The sequence below is a fragment of the Nelusetta ayraudi genome, unplaced genomic scaffold, assembly GCF_046127955.1.
Source record: "Nelusetta ayraudi isolate G7.1 ecotype Tasmania unplaced genomic scaffold, CSIRO-AGI_Nayr_v1 ptg000003l, whole genome shotgun sequence".
Classification (NCBI taxonomy): Eukaryota; Metazoa; Chordata; class Actinopteri; order Tetraodontiformes; family Monacanthidae; genus Nelusetta; species Nelusetta ayraudi.
The window spans coordinates 1377484-1396217 of NW_027466053.1; the positions used below are offsets into that span (position 1 = coordinate 1377484).

Here is an 18734-nt window from a genome sequence, read left to right on the forward strand (position 1 = left end):
CCCCTGACAAATCTTCACATAGCAGCCATATATGCTGTGATCTGAGCACAGCATCACATGAACTCTCGACTCTTAACTGAACATTCTACCCTCTCTGTCGTGCAGCCGAAGCAACACGAGAGGGGCCGTGATCATGGAGTAATTGCAGCGCTCTTGATGATGATGGATTCCACCACTCGGAGCGCTTTTGATTCACTTGTGCTCACGCGGGGCTTCTAACATTATGTCTCCTCTTATAATCTCACATCCAAGAGCTAATTCTGCTGCTGCTGCTGAGCTCCTCGATTCACCAGGCGGCCTATACGCGTTACATAATGGCCATCCATGTCCAGCCATCGCTCCAGTGCAGGTTGTGTAACACATCACAGCGCTGGACATCGTTGCAGGCGGGTGTCTCAGAGGTGAGCAGCAGCGGCGGCGGCAGCAGCAGCGGCGGCGGCGGCGCTCAAATGGTTCTGCTTGATACTTTTCGGTGGACGCACTTCCACTAACGACTTGACGTCTGGTGTTTATTGGCAACGCTGAGAGCTGCTCCCCTCCTCCCTTTCTCTTTCCTTCCATCCCTCCTCCCTCCCTCTCTCCCTCTCTCTCTCTTGCTCATATCAAGGCACCCACGGTCTTTGTTTACATCTCCGCCTCCCCGGGCTCACCGAAAGATGCTCCGAGCTCAGACTGCTTGTTTATCAGCGCTCCAGTGAGCAGCACCATCGCACCATCACAGGAGCGGCAGCAAGTAGCGGCAGTTGAAGCACCGTCGCGCGCGGCCATAGCAGCCAGCCAATCAGCGGCCTGGTTTCTCTTCAGCATCTCGCAGGGAGCGAGCCGAGGAGCGGACTCCTGCGATCCAGCAGCAGCAGCGGCGGCCGCGGCGGTGGAGGAAGAGGAGGAGGAGGAGGAGGAGAAGGTGGAGGTGGCGGTGGTGAAGGAGGAGGAACAACAAGGCTTCCAGCGTCCGCGGCGCGCAATTATGCTCGTGTGAATCCAACGGGAAGGCGGAGGATCTGTCGCAGCAGGTCATTAAAGCTGATTTTCTTCATTGCTGTTTGAATTATGATGGTGTGTTGTTGCTCGTTCTGGCGCGCCGTGCATCTCATCATCTGCAAATTGCATTTGATGACAGCCAGTGCATTTGCAGGTTTTGGCTAATTTTTCTAAATTATTATTTTAGTCTCTGTCACTGCTTGCTCCGTTACGCTAGATTTGCATCAAAGGACGCATTTTTATTTTTTTTTGTTTATTAATCTCTTATTATTATTATTATTATTCTTATTCTTATTATTCTTCTTCTTATTATTATTATTATTATTATTTTTAATCCATTGTTGTTTGTTGTCACCAACTCTCTGCTGCCCAATGCACGAGCTGGCAGCAGAGGTTGACAACAACAAACCCATCACGTGCGAGTCGTGCTTTTGCAGGTTTATGTAACGCGTTTCGGCGCACACACACACACACACACACACACACACACACACACACACACACACACACACACACACACACACACACACACACACACTGCTGGAGCGGCAGCCGCGAACATAAACATGAGATTTTTTCCTCCTCTGTTTATCTTTCAAAGGGATCCCGTGGACATAGAGCCACAGAGGAAGCTGTTACCCCACTATTGGCTAGAATGACGTGACAGGCACCGTTTGCAGCCAGTGACTGCAGCCTTTATTTCAAGCTGCTGGGTTGCGTGTGGGTATAGTTACATAATTATGACAGAAAAGGCACAAAAAAAAAGATGTCCTCTGTTGTCTGCTGCCAGATTTTTTTTTTCTGCGAAAAGAACTCTTGATTAAAGGAATCAAGATAATTTGGCGAAATGCAGTTTTTAAATCATAAATAGGCCTCAAGTGAGAACATTGGCCATATTAAAATATTGAAGTCAATGGTTATATGTTATTTGTTCGAAGCTAATGAAGCTAATGAAGGTAATATGCTGGTTTTCTGGCTGTGAATCTTCCCTGGGAATGATGTGGAGTCGCTTCTGTCTCCCCATAGGTTGGATTAGGCATACATGAGGAGACAGTCGCTGAGTTTGTCCCAGATTCCACTGCTTTAGAGCCGTTGGCTTCTGTCACAAACAATAAACCTCACATATTGTAATTTACTGTATTTTTTGTTGCTGATGACTAAGTGCAGGTCATGCTTTGCAAAGGAAGAGGAGGGGTGTGGCGGGGGAAGGGGTGGCTCTAAAGCCGCATGTTGAATTGCTGTCTACATGCACTGTTCTTATTCTACTCAAAGGGAATAATTCATATTTCACAATTCAGCAATAGGAAGACTGATATTTACCATTTGCAGTACTTTTTCTTCTTCTTTCTTCTTCTGCTCACTAATGTCACGGTGACATTAAACACCATTTCCATGACAGTGCACACACTTGAAAATGATTTATCCCAATTTATTAATGGAGACATTATGCAACGCAGTCTGGCTTCCATAAACCTGAAACAAAGCTCCACTCAGAGGGAGCTAATTCGCTGCTGGCTCGACCGGCCTCTCGCCATCTGAGCCATGTCAGGGACACTTCCACCGTCTCCGCCATCACATATTCCTCAACATTGCGGTGTTGTAAAATAATATTTTTTACATTTTTTTCCCAGAATTACTTTTGCCTGCCGCTGCCAGCCATAGCCGCGACGGACAGTTTCAAAAATCGTGTTTGTCTGGTTGCACAAGGCTCGCCAAGACGTTTGGCTGGCAGCTCAGCTCCCGGGTCGAAGGAGGCGAGAGGGCCGGCAGAGACAGCCTGGCAGTGACCTCAGACCTGGGCTGCAGTGTGCTGATGTCATGCTGCCCCGTGTCGTTGTGTGTTTTTTGGACGGAATAAGCTCGGGGGACTGCAATCAAAGTCGGGAAATGTTTTTATACTGCTCAGGCACCACTGCAAAAAGTCCACCAAGGGGAAATGCAGCACTTTGTGTGGATGATGGTCAGTCTGACAACAGCCTTGATGCACGGTGGCATACAAAAAAAGATCTGTAAATAGTGAGTGTTAAAATCTAATTTCACCTTTATGATTTATTCCTTTGGCTCGTAACACTTGAGGCTTGTAGCAGAGGATGGAGGGCAAGAGCTGCTTATTCTAGAGCAGAGTTGAGTGGTTTGGTGTAGTATTGCTGCTTTTTTCTCATTTTGCATAGAAAGTGTGTCGCTGTCTCATTTGAAAGCAGCGGCCTGGAAAAAAAAGCGTGATCTGGATAAAAAAAAAAACCAGATGGGATCCTGACGTGCCTACTCACTAGGATGGAGGAGAAGGCCGCCACTGAACATCTCTCCCTCCCACACCCTGTCGCACACAGACACACACACATACACACCACTCTGACGCCAGTGTCATCATTTGTTGAGCTGAGGACTGCCTGTCCAAACCGACAGCTAAACACAATATTTTGGTTTTCAGTATTTCAGCCTGCACGTAGTCGGCCGGCTGATCTGCTCCCCCGAGAATGAATAGAATGTTCCAGCCGTGGCTGCGTATTGTTGCTATGAATAGACGCGGTTCAAAATGGGTCAATTTATAGTTAAAGCACTCATCTGTGCAGTGTATTGCCAGAAGGGGAGTGTATGTAAGCATGCTGTCATCCAGTCACAGATTTGTCTCTGGAGATCTGCCCTCCACCAAATGGCTTCTCGCTTGTGTGTTGCAAAAAGGGAGCAGAACCAAATCACAGGGACACAACTGTCTCAAACCCATGCCTAGTTTTTGTTTGTTTGTTTGTTTGTTTGTTTGAACATCATTTTTAATTGCTGCCCTTCATAAGTAATGTGAGACACCGAATAGGCTTCTCCTCTGCTTTTGTGCAAGTATTTAATAATTTCTATTCAGAAAAAGCCTTTTCAGTACAGTTCCTTTCATCTACAGTTCGACTTCAGGCTACCAGATCAGTGTGTTAATGGCCTCTCTCTTATTTTTTAAACATGATGTGGTTTTGAGAAGGGTTTGTTGTACTACAAGCACTTAAGGCACTCGAAAACACAGCATATAAATTGGAGGAGGAGAGTGAAAGATGCCATTGTTTGGCGCCGGTTGCAGTGCCGTCGGTGAAGCACAAAGGGAAGCACACAGCAAGGAGCACATCTCCATGAACGTTTGGGGTCCTGTGAGGTTGACGCCTGCAGAGAACCAGAGTGGGATTGGACATCAGGTCAAAGTTAGACGTGGAAGTATTTGGGTGTTGGATTCATGTTCTCTTTGTTGGCATCAAATGAGGGACTCTTCTATGACAAACTATTCCAATGAAAAACACAAACATCAATCGTCCACATTTACAATGCCACTATACACAGACACAGACACAGACACAGACACAGACACACACACACACACACACACACGTGTGACAGTAGCTCTGTTGCCATGACATTTTTACTCAAAATAAAAGCTAAAATTTGTGATTTGCAGGTGTTTCCATTGAATGGTGTGAAGCGCAATTCTAGGGGTCATGGAAACACAGCTAATAATAGGCATAAATAAGGTTTCAGCTTCCGTAGAATATGGACATTTATATGTATCATGTACTGGGACTGAAATAAACCAAATGAAACTGAGCTATTTCATAAGGGCATAAAGCAATGACATCAAATTGTGGATTTTTGTGGTCTAAAATACATTTGTGGTAGTTTTTTTTTAATTAAACAATAGCTTCAATATGTTATCATATGTATTTAAAATCACAGTTCAAGCTGGTGTTACAGGCTGTTCATCATTTTTCCTGATTCAAGTATTAAGGACAGTACGATAAACACAGAATGTGATGCAATGCAAACCATTACATTGTTTTTCAGTCAATAAAATGATTAATAAAGCAGTATCACCTTGTAGTGAGCATGGAACAATACCTTCCCCTGCTGCTCAACAGATGGATGAATGATGAATGATCAGGTCTGCAGTAACACTTATGTTTTTACTGTGCATGTGTACTTCACCACTGGTTGTTTGGCAAAATACTTATTTTTTACTCTGCAAACTGAAATTTCTTTTGCCTCTAAAGGCCTCAGTAACTCTGGGTGTGGTGCTCTGCAGCCTCTGGGACGCATGACAACAAAACGCTGACATGAATGGTGGAACACTGCGATGTCACTGTGTGTATGTGTGAAGAAAGCAGCAACCAGTGCGGGACAATGGCTTTCCAGTGTCTGCAACTCTGAAGGCCATTATTCATACACGTTCATAATCTTCTCCTTTTCTCCCCCTAAGAATTGGCATCCTGATTGTACCGGCGTTGTGCTGCGTCAGTGCTGGAACTTTTGTACCTATTAAGTGCAGAGTGTGCTCACCAAGGTCTTGCTGGTGATTGTCGTGGCCAGAGACAAAACACGTCTCCGTCTCATGCGGTGCCACGGCGAGTGGCGGCAGGGGGGACTCGCAAGGCATGCTCTTCTAGGTTCAGTTTGACGCAATCTTTCTCCTGTAAGGATCTTGCAGCTCTAGGACGACGGGCAAATTGTTTTAGAGCCTCGTTGTTGGCCAACAAGTGTCCTTTAAGGATGCTGTGCTAAGTATGGGAACAGCTGAAAGGTGAGCAGAGCATCACGCTTGGTTAGTCCAGCCTCTCTTTATCGTGATAGAAATAGCATTATAGTAGCATGATTTTTCTAGAAATCTAGCCAAAAATGTAATTTTGAAGTGAGACATTAGTTTTTTGTCAGTTCATGCAAAATGTTGTTGAGATTGTGCTGTCATCTGTTATCTCATGGAACAAAATGAAAATACTACAGTTCCTCTGGAGACCGATGAAGGTCTGATGCGTAGTAATATCTAATCCACCTTGATTCAACTTGACATTTTACACTTCAAACAAAATAATATGCAGCTTCTTCAGTTAATCCTTGGCCAGGTTGTGATTTTCATTTGATTGTCTGTTCAATAACCAAGTTTTCGTTAGCCAGGACTGAATCATATTTCAAGCAAGGAGGAAGAATGTTGTTGCTGCTCTTTATGCTAATTTACCCTTTAGAGAAAACGTGTGACAGCAAACATGGAACAGATGGACTTTAGGAGAGAAGTAGGCGTTGATGAGAAAGAGGTGTTTTCTTTTTTAAATTGTGTTACTACATTTATTTTGTTACATGTAGCTGTCTGTTTGTGTGATTCAAGCCTTTGGCAGAAAGGCAGGTTTATCTAATAATGTAATTTATTAGAGATGACATGAATTTGTAATATCTTATTGCTGAATCAAATCTTTTGCGATCATTCTTCTGTATATATCACTGACACTGTCCTGACGGTCACCTACACTCTCTTCTTTTCTGCAGCACAAAGAGAAAAAGAAAATCGTCCAATCTGAACTCAACACAGACGCTTCCCAATTCCTGCACCAGCATGGGGGACCAGAAGTAAGTTTCCTTCTTCTCTCGTCTCCAGCTCCAGTCTCATGAACTCGTTGGAGCGTATTATTATGCTGCTGCCTGATTCTTTTCCGCTGTGCCTTCAAAATGTGGCTCTCTAGAGTCAGACGTTTCCTTGTGTAAAGGGATATAGCGTCACAGGACTAAAAAAAAAAAAACTAGCAAGCCATGTCTTGACCTTAAGGTATGACGAACTGTGTGATTAGTGCAGAAGGGTTTATCCATTGTGAGTCTTGCAGAGCGGGGCAAGTGAGGAAAATCTCCTCTTTCTTTCAGGTGTGCAGGGTGTGGGTGTCTGTGCTTTTCTCTTGGAGCAGCACATTTTCAATCAATGTCACCGGCCTTTCATGGTTAAATCTTGGATTTATCCATATTGGAACGCCACAACGGCTGCTCTCCAATCTCTTGCATTAAAATGTCCTCATGCATTCTGACGATGCTTTCAGATTGTGTGGGTCTCGAGTTCATACAATCCCTTTCAAATGCTTTCATTGGAGCACAATGTTATGTAGTTATCTACTGCATACTGAATGTGTGTGTGATGTACATCCATGCAGATAAATGTGCAGTTAGGTTGTAAAGCACTCTGATTGTTTTCTTCTAACATATATAATAGTGGAGGATGAAACAGATTTCAATGACACAAATAAAAGACATGATGAAGGAAAAACAAGTTAAAATAAAAACTAAAAATTAATAAAAAAAAGAAAACATATATAGACAACCCACAGACTATCCACCCTTACTCACCCATCTATACACTACTTTGTTGGAAAAAATAATTTCCGTTAATAGTTGAGAGATAATATGGAAGTGTATTGCATTCACTTGGCAAATAAAAAAAATCTCTGTTTTTCAGTGTAATTATTTCTGTTTTTTGTGCTATTTTTTTTCTGCCCTGTTTTTCGTGCAAATTTTTTTCCGCCCTGTTTTCCCAAGTTTAGAGAGCATCGGAAACAATCGCGTCCATTCTTTCATTGAGAGCTCGATATAATGGAAGCAAACATGGCCAGCTTGTTCAGTTTAATCAAATTCTATTTTGACATGGGTTTAAGACACTGGGAAAGTCCTGTCTTTAAGTGACATAGATGGCATTACAATCAGTTTATCAACTTTACGTAGGCATCTAAGGACTTTGCGGTTGTTTCGAAGGAAAGCCCATTCAGATATTCTCGACATCGCAATGTTTCTCCGGGATCAATTGGATAAATATGGCATGCTCCATGGATACAAAATGATGCATTTGAAGTGCATTCACACTGGCTACGTGGTGACATGTGTCACCACCGTAGAGCACATCCATGCCGTAGAGTCACATGTCTACTGTTTTCTCGCTGGATTTCAAAATAAAAAAAAACAGGGCGGAAAAAGATTTGCACGAAAAACAGGGTGGAAAAAAATGAGCGCGAAAAACTGGGCTGGAAAAAAAATAGCACGAAAAACAGAAATAATTACACTGAAAAACAGATACTTTTTTTATTTGCCAAGTGAATGCAATACGCTTCTGCAAGATAATGAATGAGAAGTGACAAATTTGTTTCAATGAATGTGAGTTTATCCAAAATGGTGTATCTTATTCTTTCTAAGTGAAGTATGTTGGTAAGGTCAAGTGCACATAATACCCATGACATCCATTTGGGAGTGCACAAAAGCCGCGTTCAGACTGCCCGGCAAAATCAGATTTTTAGCCCATCCAGATTGAAACTGGATGACTTTTTTTGTATTATTCTTACTTTTTGTACTCTGAACAATCAGAAATCACATGAAATCCGATTTTTGCAAAACGGATTGAAACCACCTTTGGGAGGTCATTTCAAAAGGCATTTGGACAGATGCGTCTCAGTGTGAACAGCTCCAAACACAGCAATTGGTTTTGACTGTCCGTGACGTCACTCTACGCAACGCAAGAGCCAATGTGCCAGAGCAAAGAGCGCCACCAGAGGGCGCCACTGAAGGTGTGGAGCTGTAACGTCATGGAGCAGACAGAAGCAGTAGAAAACAGCAGTCAGTCCATGGACAGAGGAGGAACCTCATTGGCTCATCAGTGTGTGGGGAGATACTGTAGCTCCATCAAGCCAAGTGCCGCTGTCGCTATGATATGACCTCACACACTACACACTACGCTGGACGACGTCTCCGCTCCGACGTCGTAGCTACAGCAACCTGTCAGATGGGTCAATAATGTGGCCTAGTCTGAACAGAGCCACATCCCATTTGGACACTTGCTAAGAACAATGTGGACTGTCAGCCCTAAAAAAAAAATTGGGGATTTGAGAAGGAATCTGATTTGAATCAGATTTGCCTGCAGTCTGAACGCAGCCAAAGTTGACGTTAAACAATGTTTTTTTTTCCTCGTCTCGTCCTCTCTCAGAGACCACAGCGAAGACTTTAAAGTCCAGACAGCGAAACATCCCAACATGACCTCGGCGCCTCTGCGGCCACACAACGAACAATCCAAAGACCGCGCGTCCAAGAGGCTGTCGACCGATTCCAACGGCACCAGCGACGGGGGCGCCGGCTCGTCCACGCCGGTGGAGCTGACCGCGCTGGAGGAGTCCTTCCGCCGCTTCGCCATCCATGGCGACACACGCGCCACCGGCAAGGAGATGCACGGCAAGAACTGGTCCAAGATCTGCAAGGACTGCGGCGTGATCGACGGCAAGAACATCACCCTCACCGACGTGGACATCGTCTTCAGCAAAGTCAAGTAAGGGAGCAGACTGACCGACGTGTGATTGACTCGCGGCTGGGTGCTGCCAAATATTTGAGAGCCTATTCATGCCTCGTGCTTTCAGAATCTTAAGGTCTGCCATTATTACATGTAAGCCAGATGGGATACTGTAACAGGCATGCCGCTACAGGACTCCCTCGGCTCTTGTGCCATGTGGCGCCACTTTATTGTCGGTGTCGAGATGAATATGAGATTAGTCACCCAGATCTCCGTCACCGAAAGGCATCTAAAGCAGTGGGGGCACGTCAGAGTGTTGTTTGTACGATCGCAAAAGTGTGAGTCTTGCACTACTGTCTGGGAAAATTAAATAGATCAAAATTTCTCCACCCAGTCGAGCAAAACACAAAGTAAAGCAACTTAAACAGTTATTTATTCTCTGGTCGGTGAGTTCTGTTCTTCTTAATCTTCAGGGATGAAGGCATTTTATCGAATGTGTTAAAGTGGCTCAGCTGAAGCTGGCCATCAGAAACAGCAGTCAGAAGCAGATGTAAGAGATGGCTCATTACATTTCTCCTCTGGCCAGATTGACTCATCTTCTAGAGTTTGATTTAGGTGACGTGGGGTCTAATAATGTGACCTCAATGTTGCCTCAACATGGAATAAAGATGTTTCATCTGTGCAGCTGACCTTCAGTTTCATGAAGCATTCAGAGCCTGGATTGTGACAGCATGTCGACAGACTGGTCCAGATACCTTCCTACCTACCTTACATGAAGGGTTGAGGCTTGAAGCAATTTGCGCATGTGGTACATGACAGTGTAGTTGTATCACATCACCTGCCGTAGTGAACAAAGCTTGGATAAGTCTTTGAGGATTTTTTTTTTAATTCAATCTCCATGGAAGGGAGTTTTGAGAACAGAGATTGTTCTGCAAGGCAGCACCGGGACAGAGGAGTGAGGCCCCAGGCCTCTCGTCTCTCTGCCGGAGTGGGAAGTGTCAGCCCCAGAATCTCGTTTTGATTTACTGGATTTTTCCTCTTTCTGCCAGCGTGTAATCAACCTCATTCTTTCACTTGTCGCCACTGTCGACATGTTTGCGTAAAGGAAAGATGTTCTCATCAGTTTCTCTTTTTGGGGGCTTTTTTGTTAAAAGGTAGTTGTTTCAATAAATTTGCATGGTCAGGAAAGACAAAGACTTTAAAAAAGTAATATAGTGTGTATGTATTTCTGTAGAGAACATGTCACAGTGATTGAAAGAGCCACAGATTTGCTTGCATATTGGACAATTTCCACATACAGCAGAAACATCTAAGCCTAGCTGAATTCAGCCTCGACTGCAGTTAAAAATGAAATATTTTAGCAACATCATCTCAGCATGCAAGTACTTTTTTCTAGCCAAGGCTTGCAGTGAGCACTGCTGACAAACAAGCAAGTAATGTGGTTTCTAATGTGGTTCTTTTGCAAAAGAACAGTGCAAAAGGTCTTTTAGATGTCATTCTAGTGATCAAACTGTGCAAAGCTGTACATGCAATCTCTTCATTCTGTGTGTGTGGTGTGCATGCGTTTGAGAGTTTTACATGAACGGCGCAGGTTCCCATCCCACTGCAGAATCTGAGCCTAGTGTGTGGTGAGACGCAGGGCAGAAAGCGCCACAGACTTTGGGGGGGAGGGGCTCTTAATTTATGTAGCCTCTGACTCCAGGCGTGACTGAATCGGGGAGGAGGGCTGCCACGAGCAGAGATGCAGATCTCCACTTTCCCTGTTAATCAGCGTCAAAGAGCTTTGCTCGCACGTATAAAAAGGAAACGCACTAATGAGCAGCGGCTGAGCTCCGGTACGGCTGAATGAAGCTGGAAGAGTGGAGTGGTGCCGGCCCACACTGGGTCTCTGCTGAGCAGCCAGCGCACCTCTGCCTGAAGCAGCCATGAGCTACAAATCTGGCGTGGGCTAATTACGTTCGAGCATAATCTTTACGTTGGCGTTATGTTTTTCTTCTCTTTTTTCCCCCATCCTTGCCTCGGGAAGATCCAGCCTCACCCTCAGACACGTATGGATGGTGTAGATGTTAAAATAAACTGTGTCACACTCAAAGACTCAGCTGCGACCTGAGTGGACAGACATTCCACTACCCCTTTAAAAGCCCAACTTCAGCCTCCTCAGATTCTCAATTGCAACTTATTAAATTATCTCTGGCACTTGCTGCCATTTGTCTTCCATAAATCACATTTCTCTCCTTAAAAACAGACGGGAGAGAAGAAGGGGGAAGAGGGAGCGAGGCTCTGAAGTGACACCAGAGAAAAAAAACAATTCACTGGATGAGTCAAATTAATAATAAAGCCAAGCATTCCTGTTTACTGTGGCCTGTTACTATGGCAGGGAGGGTTGCCTGGTTTCGCTGGTTGTTGTTTAGGCGATTCATCATCACCACAGAGATGACTGTTTGTGTTTGTGTTGCTATGCACTTTTAATAGGGAAGCGTTACGGGCACGTGGCCAATCGAACTACCGAGGCGTTTTTGAGCGGGAGAGTTTGATGATTGATTGCTGAGATCTGTCAAGTGTCGGGAGGTTTGCGCACTTTCGACCCCGCATGTGGGAGCGCCTGGTGGGGGCCCTGGAGGAGCTGGAGGGCCTGCAGCTGCAAAGAGAAACATCAGCTGCCTCTGTGGTTTTTGGCGACGAGCTCACTGTGATGCATGACACAAGGAGACAGCCGCATACACAGTGCACAGGTGTGTGTGTGTGTGTGTGTGTGTGTGTGTGTGTGTGTGTCTGCGGCGTTCCCTCAGACGACAAGCTAAGCCCGGTCACAGAGTGAGATGAGATCCAGTTGTAGGCTCCTCACTGTTTACCCCAGCAGGATACCATCTTCCATCTTCCACGCCGAAGCCATCGCACACGGCTCTGTGTACATTTCACGACTCTCTCAGATTCAGTGAGCGAGAGGCCGCAGGGAAACTAAAAGCAGAGCTGCACGCAGCAGCGTTTCTGTCCTCGCTGGTCCGCGTGCATGCGTTAAAAGCTCCTTTTCCTACCTCGGCTTCCAGGAAGAAATCCTCCCGCAACATCACGTACGACGAGTTCAAGGTGGCACTCACCGAGCTGGCCAGGAAGAAGTACAAGGAGAAGAGCGCGGAGGAGGCCGAGGCCGAGGTCTTCAAGCTGATCGAGGGGAAGTCGCCCATCATAGCAGGGGTCACGGTAAGTTCTCACACACTCTCGCCGCTCACTTCTATTCTCAGCATCGTCCTGGAGGTGAACTCTAACCTCCTCTTTGTGAAACCCACCACAGAGAGCCGTGGCCTCTCCGACGGTGAGCCGACTGACGGACACCTCCAAGTTCACGGGTTCGCACAAGGAGCGCTTCGACCCGTCTGGCCGCGGGAAGGGGAAGGCGGGCCGCGAAGACATCGTCGACAAGTCGGGATACGTCTCGGGATACAAACATAAAGGGTCGTACGAGAAGAAAGTGAATAAACCCACAGTCGGCAAACCCATGTGAGGGCCAAGAGGAGGAGGAGGAGACAAACATTGCAACAACTACTAAGATCATTTTGTATTAAAAGAGTCCTCAAAGAAAGCACAAAAACAAATAGGATTTCATCTATTTTCCCAACCATCTATTTTGTCTTTGCGTGTGCGTGCGAGCGAGCGTGCGCGTGTGTGAGGAGAGAGTTTGGTTCCTCTCTCTTTGTCAAGTGTGAGAACTGGAAAACTGTTTACATCTATTTTTACAAAGTCATCACCAGCTGGTACATTCCTGTCTGATCGCAACTTACTGCCAAACACTGAAGAGAACAAACGAGAGAAGCTGCTCTGCTACCAGCGCTGAAGCTCCTGCTTCTGTTCATTAAGCACAATTGAAACAACATGCCGACAAAAAATATTAACAAAAGTGGGGCAAAAAAATGCACTTTTTTAAATGGAAATACTGTTACAGAGTTTCGCTAAAAAGATGAAATGATTTATTTTACATAAATGACAACGTGACGTTGCTGGCATGGATTTTGGTTCCTATCCCCACACTACTGAAAACAAAGCAAGGTTCACACTGTCTATTTAATAGATTGCCTTCAGCATGAACAATATACGAGGTTTTGTTAGTTATAAGGATTTTGTTTTGATCCATCAAAAACACTTTTTTTGTTCATTAAGACTTGTATGTAACATGACCAACAAAGATCTTCTGGTCTAAACCTTTCAAATGACATGTCTACGAGACAACAACAACTACTAATAACTTAGTTCCTACTTTTTTTCTTACACCCTCCTGATCTAGATATCTTTCTTCCCACCCTCACAACAAGCGCTTTGCAGATTTTGAATCTAACGTTTAATGTAAAAATTGGCAGCCCAAAAAAGGAAGCCCTGAGCGTGGCACACGAGCTTAGTTGTACGAGATTGTATTTCTAACGTTTCACGTTTAACTTTTCCTTGTTAGACTTCTACGCGGTAGTTCTAACATCTTGGTGGTAAGACTGTGTATATTCTAAAAATCTACGGCCACAAGTCTTAATCTATGACACTGGCTTCGTTGTTTGTTTTCTGCATCGCTGTTCTCTGTGCATGTTTTGTATACTGCATCGGATTCTGAAGCATATCTCTGACAGTAGACGTTTGTCATACCTGAACTGCTGTGCCTGCTGTGATGACATGACTACTAGATGGATTTCAATGAATTTTCTCGCCAAATATTTCAAGTGGTAAAATTGTGGGCTCCGGATATAATTGCGTATTGCTTGGAATCACTGTATCAGTCTGTTCATGAACAATATCAATTTGTCTTTGGCAAAAAAAAGGAAAGTAGCGTCTTGTGTGGTGCGCTTCATCCGACGCACAAATTCAACTGAAAAACCATAGCAGGGATTAACTGTATTAACTTTGCATATTGTATGAGCAAAAAAAAGGGAAAGTGAAATCAACTCTTATACTTTTGTAGAATATTTTTCCAAGTTAGTTGCCGTGTTTATCTCGCGTGACACGTTTCCTGTAGCCTCAGCTGATGAAGAATCATGCATCAAGTGTATTTGGTGTGTTTAGTCTCTGTCTGCTGCAGTAGCTCACGTATGATCTGTTTTCTGTGCTTAATGCCAAATATGGTGCACCTTTAATGTGGAGGAACAATGCCGTCTTATTTCTTTCCCCTTTTAATGACTCTTTAATGGCCGACTGTACCTCTGTGCATGCAGCGTGTTTTCTGTTCTTGTTCTTTAGGCCTCTTTAATGTGTGTTCATGATTTGTAGTGAACTATTGAGAATTAAAAAAAAAACAATAATAAAATAAACTGCTCTGCAGACGCCGAGGTGTGAGAGAAAACATTCTTTACATATCGAGTCTTAATTTTAGGAATGCTGTGAAAGGCCACGCAACGGAAAACAAGCAAAGACCTGCAATATCTACAATAAACAGCTTGATACCAGTTAACCTGGTTCCCCAGGTCTTGCATTAGCGACTGTGAGAGGAAAGTGCATGCGTGCGTGCACGTGTGGCGCCCCTGCCTTTAGGCTGAGATATAAATAAAGTCACAGTGCAGCTGGAATCTGGATGCATTCATTCCAGGGCTCCCATACAAAGCAGATGGAGACGCAAGTGACCTAAAAAAGGGGGGGAAACGGCAAAGGCAGCCAACTCAGGAAATATGTGGTGACCTCAGTCACATTTCTCCTCTTATCGTCACTGGACAAGAACAGCATGGTCACGCAGTATTATGTAAAGCCTCTCTGGTTAAATTAATTACTTTTTCTAGGCAAGAAGAACATAGAAGTGCACAGAAATGAAACCCAAAAAACTGCAAGTGCCTGCAATCACTTTTTAGCTTTAAGTTCATTCTGCAGTGCTTGCAGCGGCAATACTGTAGCAACCCGAGAATTGTGTACAATGTGTTGCCCATTTCCTTCTCCTTTGTAGCCTCCTGTATGTTCTAATTTAACCTATCAATCTCTTTCAGTCCCTCTGCTTCCACATGTAACACTAAGCAGATGCAAAGCACCATCAAAGAAGAACAGTAAACTCATGTCCATGATCACGTCTCCATCAGGCACCCACCCACCTTGAACAGAGCTGAAGATACTGTTGTCTTTAAATCACTCACAAGTGCACTGTGGGCGTTCTGCAGCTGAGCAGAGAGGTCATGGAACTTCCGTTCCGTTCTCATCTGATGCTCAGTGCGTCAACCGCTTGAGGTCCTGACCTCAGCTTCCTGACTGGAAATCTTCTTCCCATCATGGAGAGAATCTGGATAGCCTGAGCTTTAGCCCCTGAACAAAATTATAAAAGCGCCTTTACTATCTTCATTATTATCCTTATCAGATTTCAGCGTACCCGAAATAACAAGCACGGCCTTACACAGGAAGTTGTTGTTGTGATGCAGCGATTGCTCTCCCATCCAGTGTTATGTCCACACGGGTGAGAGGCATCCCAAGGGTTTCCTCCAAGTACACTAGGAACAGGGTGGGGTAAGAGTTGGTATGACAGATAAGAAAACCACAGGAGATTTAGTATGTGAAGGAGGAGAAGGACTAAATAAACTTGAACACAATTCTCTTCTCTTCTCTTCTCTTCTCTTCTCCCTGCTGCTGGACACAGGATGGGCTCGCAGGGATCATGTATTAACAGCTGTGCAGCCGTGCCATCGACTCTGCCATGGAAGACATAATCACAACAATTCATTTATTAACAGTGTGAAAATTCGGGATTGGATTTGCTGGGTTCAGTTGACATTAGGTCAGGGGCAGTGATGTCTCTACAAATGGACCAAAAGGACCAAAAGGTGCCTTTGGTTTACCTGGTTACTTGCAATGAGGCAGCGTTTTTCTGACTAGTTTTATTCATGCGTAGCACTTCAGACTCAAAAATCTACTCGGTAACAATGGGCATAATCAAACGAAGGTTACCAGCCGATTAAAAACATACACGGTCGATTGAGGATAAAAACAAAAGTATTATCATCTGTCTCCCCCTAGTGGCCATTCTATTCACATGCGAAGTTAACAACACACTGCAAGAGAGAACCACCGAGGTTAGAAGAAGTTCGTCCACAAGTTTCTCAGGTTTTTTTTTTTCGTAACAATGAGGTTTTAAATTAATGTGTCGTGTTCGCTGCTCCGTTTGCGGCGCCGATCACGGTCATTTCAAAGAGTGTCCAAAAAAATCGGGGGAAACCGGCGTGTTACAACCGTGAACACGAACAGGACGGATTAGCAATCATTTTACACGATAAAACGCATAAAACAATATAATATAAATTAATTTTTAACACCGTCTCCTAATTTAATTAAGCATCTACTGCTACACGATTTTACTAGTTTGTTGCAACAAGTATACATTTTGCTATTAGTAACATTTACGAACTTCTTGAAAGTATCTTTTTGGCGCCTGCGCACTTTCCATATCCGGGATTGTCACGTGTCCAAATAAACGTCCCTTGAAGCTTTTGCTTTGGTTCCCTGTATTTGTGTCCGTGTGTGTTGCTGCTCGCTTGCTGGCAGAGTCAGAGGACAGTGTTGTCAGTGAGCTGTGAACTGCTTTTCCATGATTTGAACATGTTTCCAGGATTAATGGCGTCCTGTGTAACAGACTGGCTAACATCCTGCTCCAACATCGCGCTGTCTGCCACTGCACTGTACTGTTCTAGCAGACTCTTCAAGGTAGGTGGGAGGTGTTCAGGTGACACACACCCAGTTTGAAGCGTTGGAGAAGATCTATAAGCTTAAAATGGAATTCAAAAACAGTATTTTTCTTTAGTTTGATAAAACCTGATTAGATAACTAACTTCTGTGTTTTCATTTGATTTTAATAAACAGTGATATTATTCTTTTTTTTTTTTTTTTTTTTTATAGCTGCTAACTGTTGGAAATGAGGTTACTTTTAAATCTGCAATTGCACCTGTGTAATCTATAATAATGATAATTGTCACTGGCTCTCTGCAGGACCACAGGGCTCCCTCAGTTGGTCTCTTCCTGCTCGGAAACTCTGCAGCACTTTGGCTCCTGCGTCCCTCCTCTTCGTATCTCACCTCTATTCAGAGTGAAGTGGAGTTTGCCAGTGAAGTTCTGGCTCCGACGCTTGTCTCCTTTGACTTCCTGTGGCTGAGTAAAGACCAGAACACAGCACACATCCTCCTGCTGGGCTCTTGCCTGCTGCTGGGACTGTACGACTGGCTCTCTGCAGACGCCCTCACGGTGATGACGCGCTGCCTGGGTCTGTCGTCCCTCTCCTGCACCCTGACTGTGTGTCTGTTTGCCAGCAATGCTCCTGGGGCCTTGGGTGGTTTAGCCCTCAGTCTCCCATTGCTTGTGGCTCCAGGTGTGGCAACGCTAACTGTCACTCCACTGATTTCTGCCGCTGCAAGCGATGCTGCGCTCAAGGGGCTTTTGAAAGGATTCATGTCTGTTGGTTGTTGGGCCTCCACACGGGCTCTCCAGAAGTTTCTGGTGGACGTGACGGACCAGTGTAACATAGACATTTAGTGTATTAATAGAGATGGTGTGATTGATCAGTATGTATTTATGGACTGTAAAGCAGCTCATGCTGTTGTTTCGGTCCATTATAACCTGTGTGCGGATGATTTAAGTTGTGTTTAGCTTATTAATAAAATTTGTGATGTTCTGAATGTGCCAATGTGTGTCTACAGAATTTTGTGTGAAGACAGAAAAGTGGCACTTTTAAACAAAGACTGATATTTATAGAGCGTTAGAATATATTTTTATGTCTTTCATAAATGTGGCAAACTAGCAGACAACTTAACATTAAAACAGAATAATGTGATAATGTATTTTTAATGTTCAATTCAGATGTGTGACCTCCTCATTTCATTTCAGAGCCTGTTCTGTATTCTTGTGGACGATTTTGCAGCTGTTGCTTCAACCAAAGATGTAACTTTACCTCACACGACCTCACGTTTTATTTTTTTGAGAAATAAATGAAAAGAACACTAAGCAACTCTTTTTGCAGTGTATGGCCACAGGAAGGTTGTTTTCTCTCAACCTCCTGACACTCAACAGTGATTTCTCCCTTAATACAACACAGTACAATGATTTATTGTCCCATAAGGGGAAATCTAATATTGATTCTTTCCCAAACATTCTCCTGCATCAGTGTTCTGTTCCAGTTTGTTCTGCAGCCTCAGCAGCATCACTGTTTCAGCATCTGCTGCGGCCCACACTTGGAAAACAGTTTCTTCATTATTTCAGATCCGTCTGACTTCTTAGTTGTTGGTTTTTTTATTTGTTTGCTTTGTGTGTTTTGTTTATGTGAATGACCTTGTGTGGGGGATATCAGTATGCTTTGTGTACCGGACACTGCAGTTTCTCTCTGTGACTGTAGAGTTGCAGGCTGCAGCCTCAGCAGTTTTGCTGCAGTAAAAGCGACGAGCACGTGCTGCTCTGTGCTTTCCTGCAGGACGGTGCCTTTGCCAGACTTCACAGCACTAATGATCAGAGAAATGTTCAAGCCATAGATGTTCTTTGCAAGCGTGTCAAAATGCACTGGCTTCCTAATTACTGTCATTCTAATAAATATTTAAGTCTTTTTAACAGTGGAATATGTCAAATGTTGTGCCGTGTTCTGTACTATTTATTTTGTTCATTTTTGTGAACAAAACTATGAACTAAAAATTTTATAGAACTTCAATAAATAATGCGTTTAAAATCATTGCTGTGGCATCACCATTGTGTTCACCTCTGTATTTGTTTTAACCACTTGACA

At 44.2% G+C, this 18734-nt stretch overlaps 2 protein-coding genes and 1 long non-coding RNA gene across 4 annotated transcripts; 2 read left to right on the forward strand and 1 right to left on the reverse strand.

The window, feature by feature from the left end:
* Positions 1-624: 624 nt before the first annotated feature.
* tppp (tubulin polymerization promoting protein) lies at positions 625-14345 on the forward strand. Of its 2 annotated transcripts, none has more exons than XM_076027928.1 (5): positions 625-1013; positions 6268-6348; positions 8732-9067; positions 12076-12229; positions 12321-14345. In XM_076027928.1, exons 2-5 carry the CDS (start codon positions 6335-6337, stop codon positions 12528-12530), a joined length of 714 nt encoding a protein of 237 aa, XP_075884043.1. In that variant the 5' UTR covers positions 625-1013; positions 6268-6334; the 3' UTR covers positions 12531-14345. The 2 variants fall into 2 exon arrangements, with proteins under 2 accessions (XP_075884043.1, XP_075884033.1); XM_076027918.1 differs by lacking the exon at positions 625-1013 and adding an exon at positions 5237-5530.
* Positions 3191-15507, reverse strand: LOC142889291 (uncharacterized). Its single transcript, XR_012926825.1, has 3 exons — positions 15375-15507; positions 15121-15286; positions 3191-4125 (listed from the first exon to the last, which is right to left on the reverse strand). It is a non-coding gene; the product is annotated as an uncharacterized LOC142889291 (long non-coding RNA).
* A 929-nt stretch (positions 15508-16436) lies between these two features.
* LOC142889314 (transmembrane protein 276-like) lies at positions 16437-18691 on the forward strand. Its single transcript, XM_076027978.1, has 2 exons — positions 16437-16675; positions 16958-18691. The coding sequence occupies exons 1-2, from the start codon at positions 16571-16573 to the stop codon at positions 17495-17497; spliced, it is 645 nt and encodes a 214-aa protein (XP_075884093.1). The 5' UTR covers positions 16437-16570; the 3' UTR covers positions 17498-18691.
* The last annotated feature ends 43 nt before the right edge of the window (positions 18692-18734 follow it).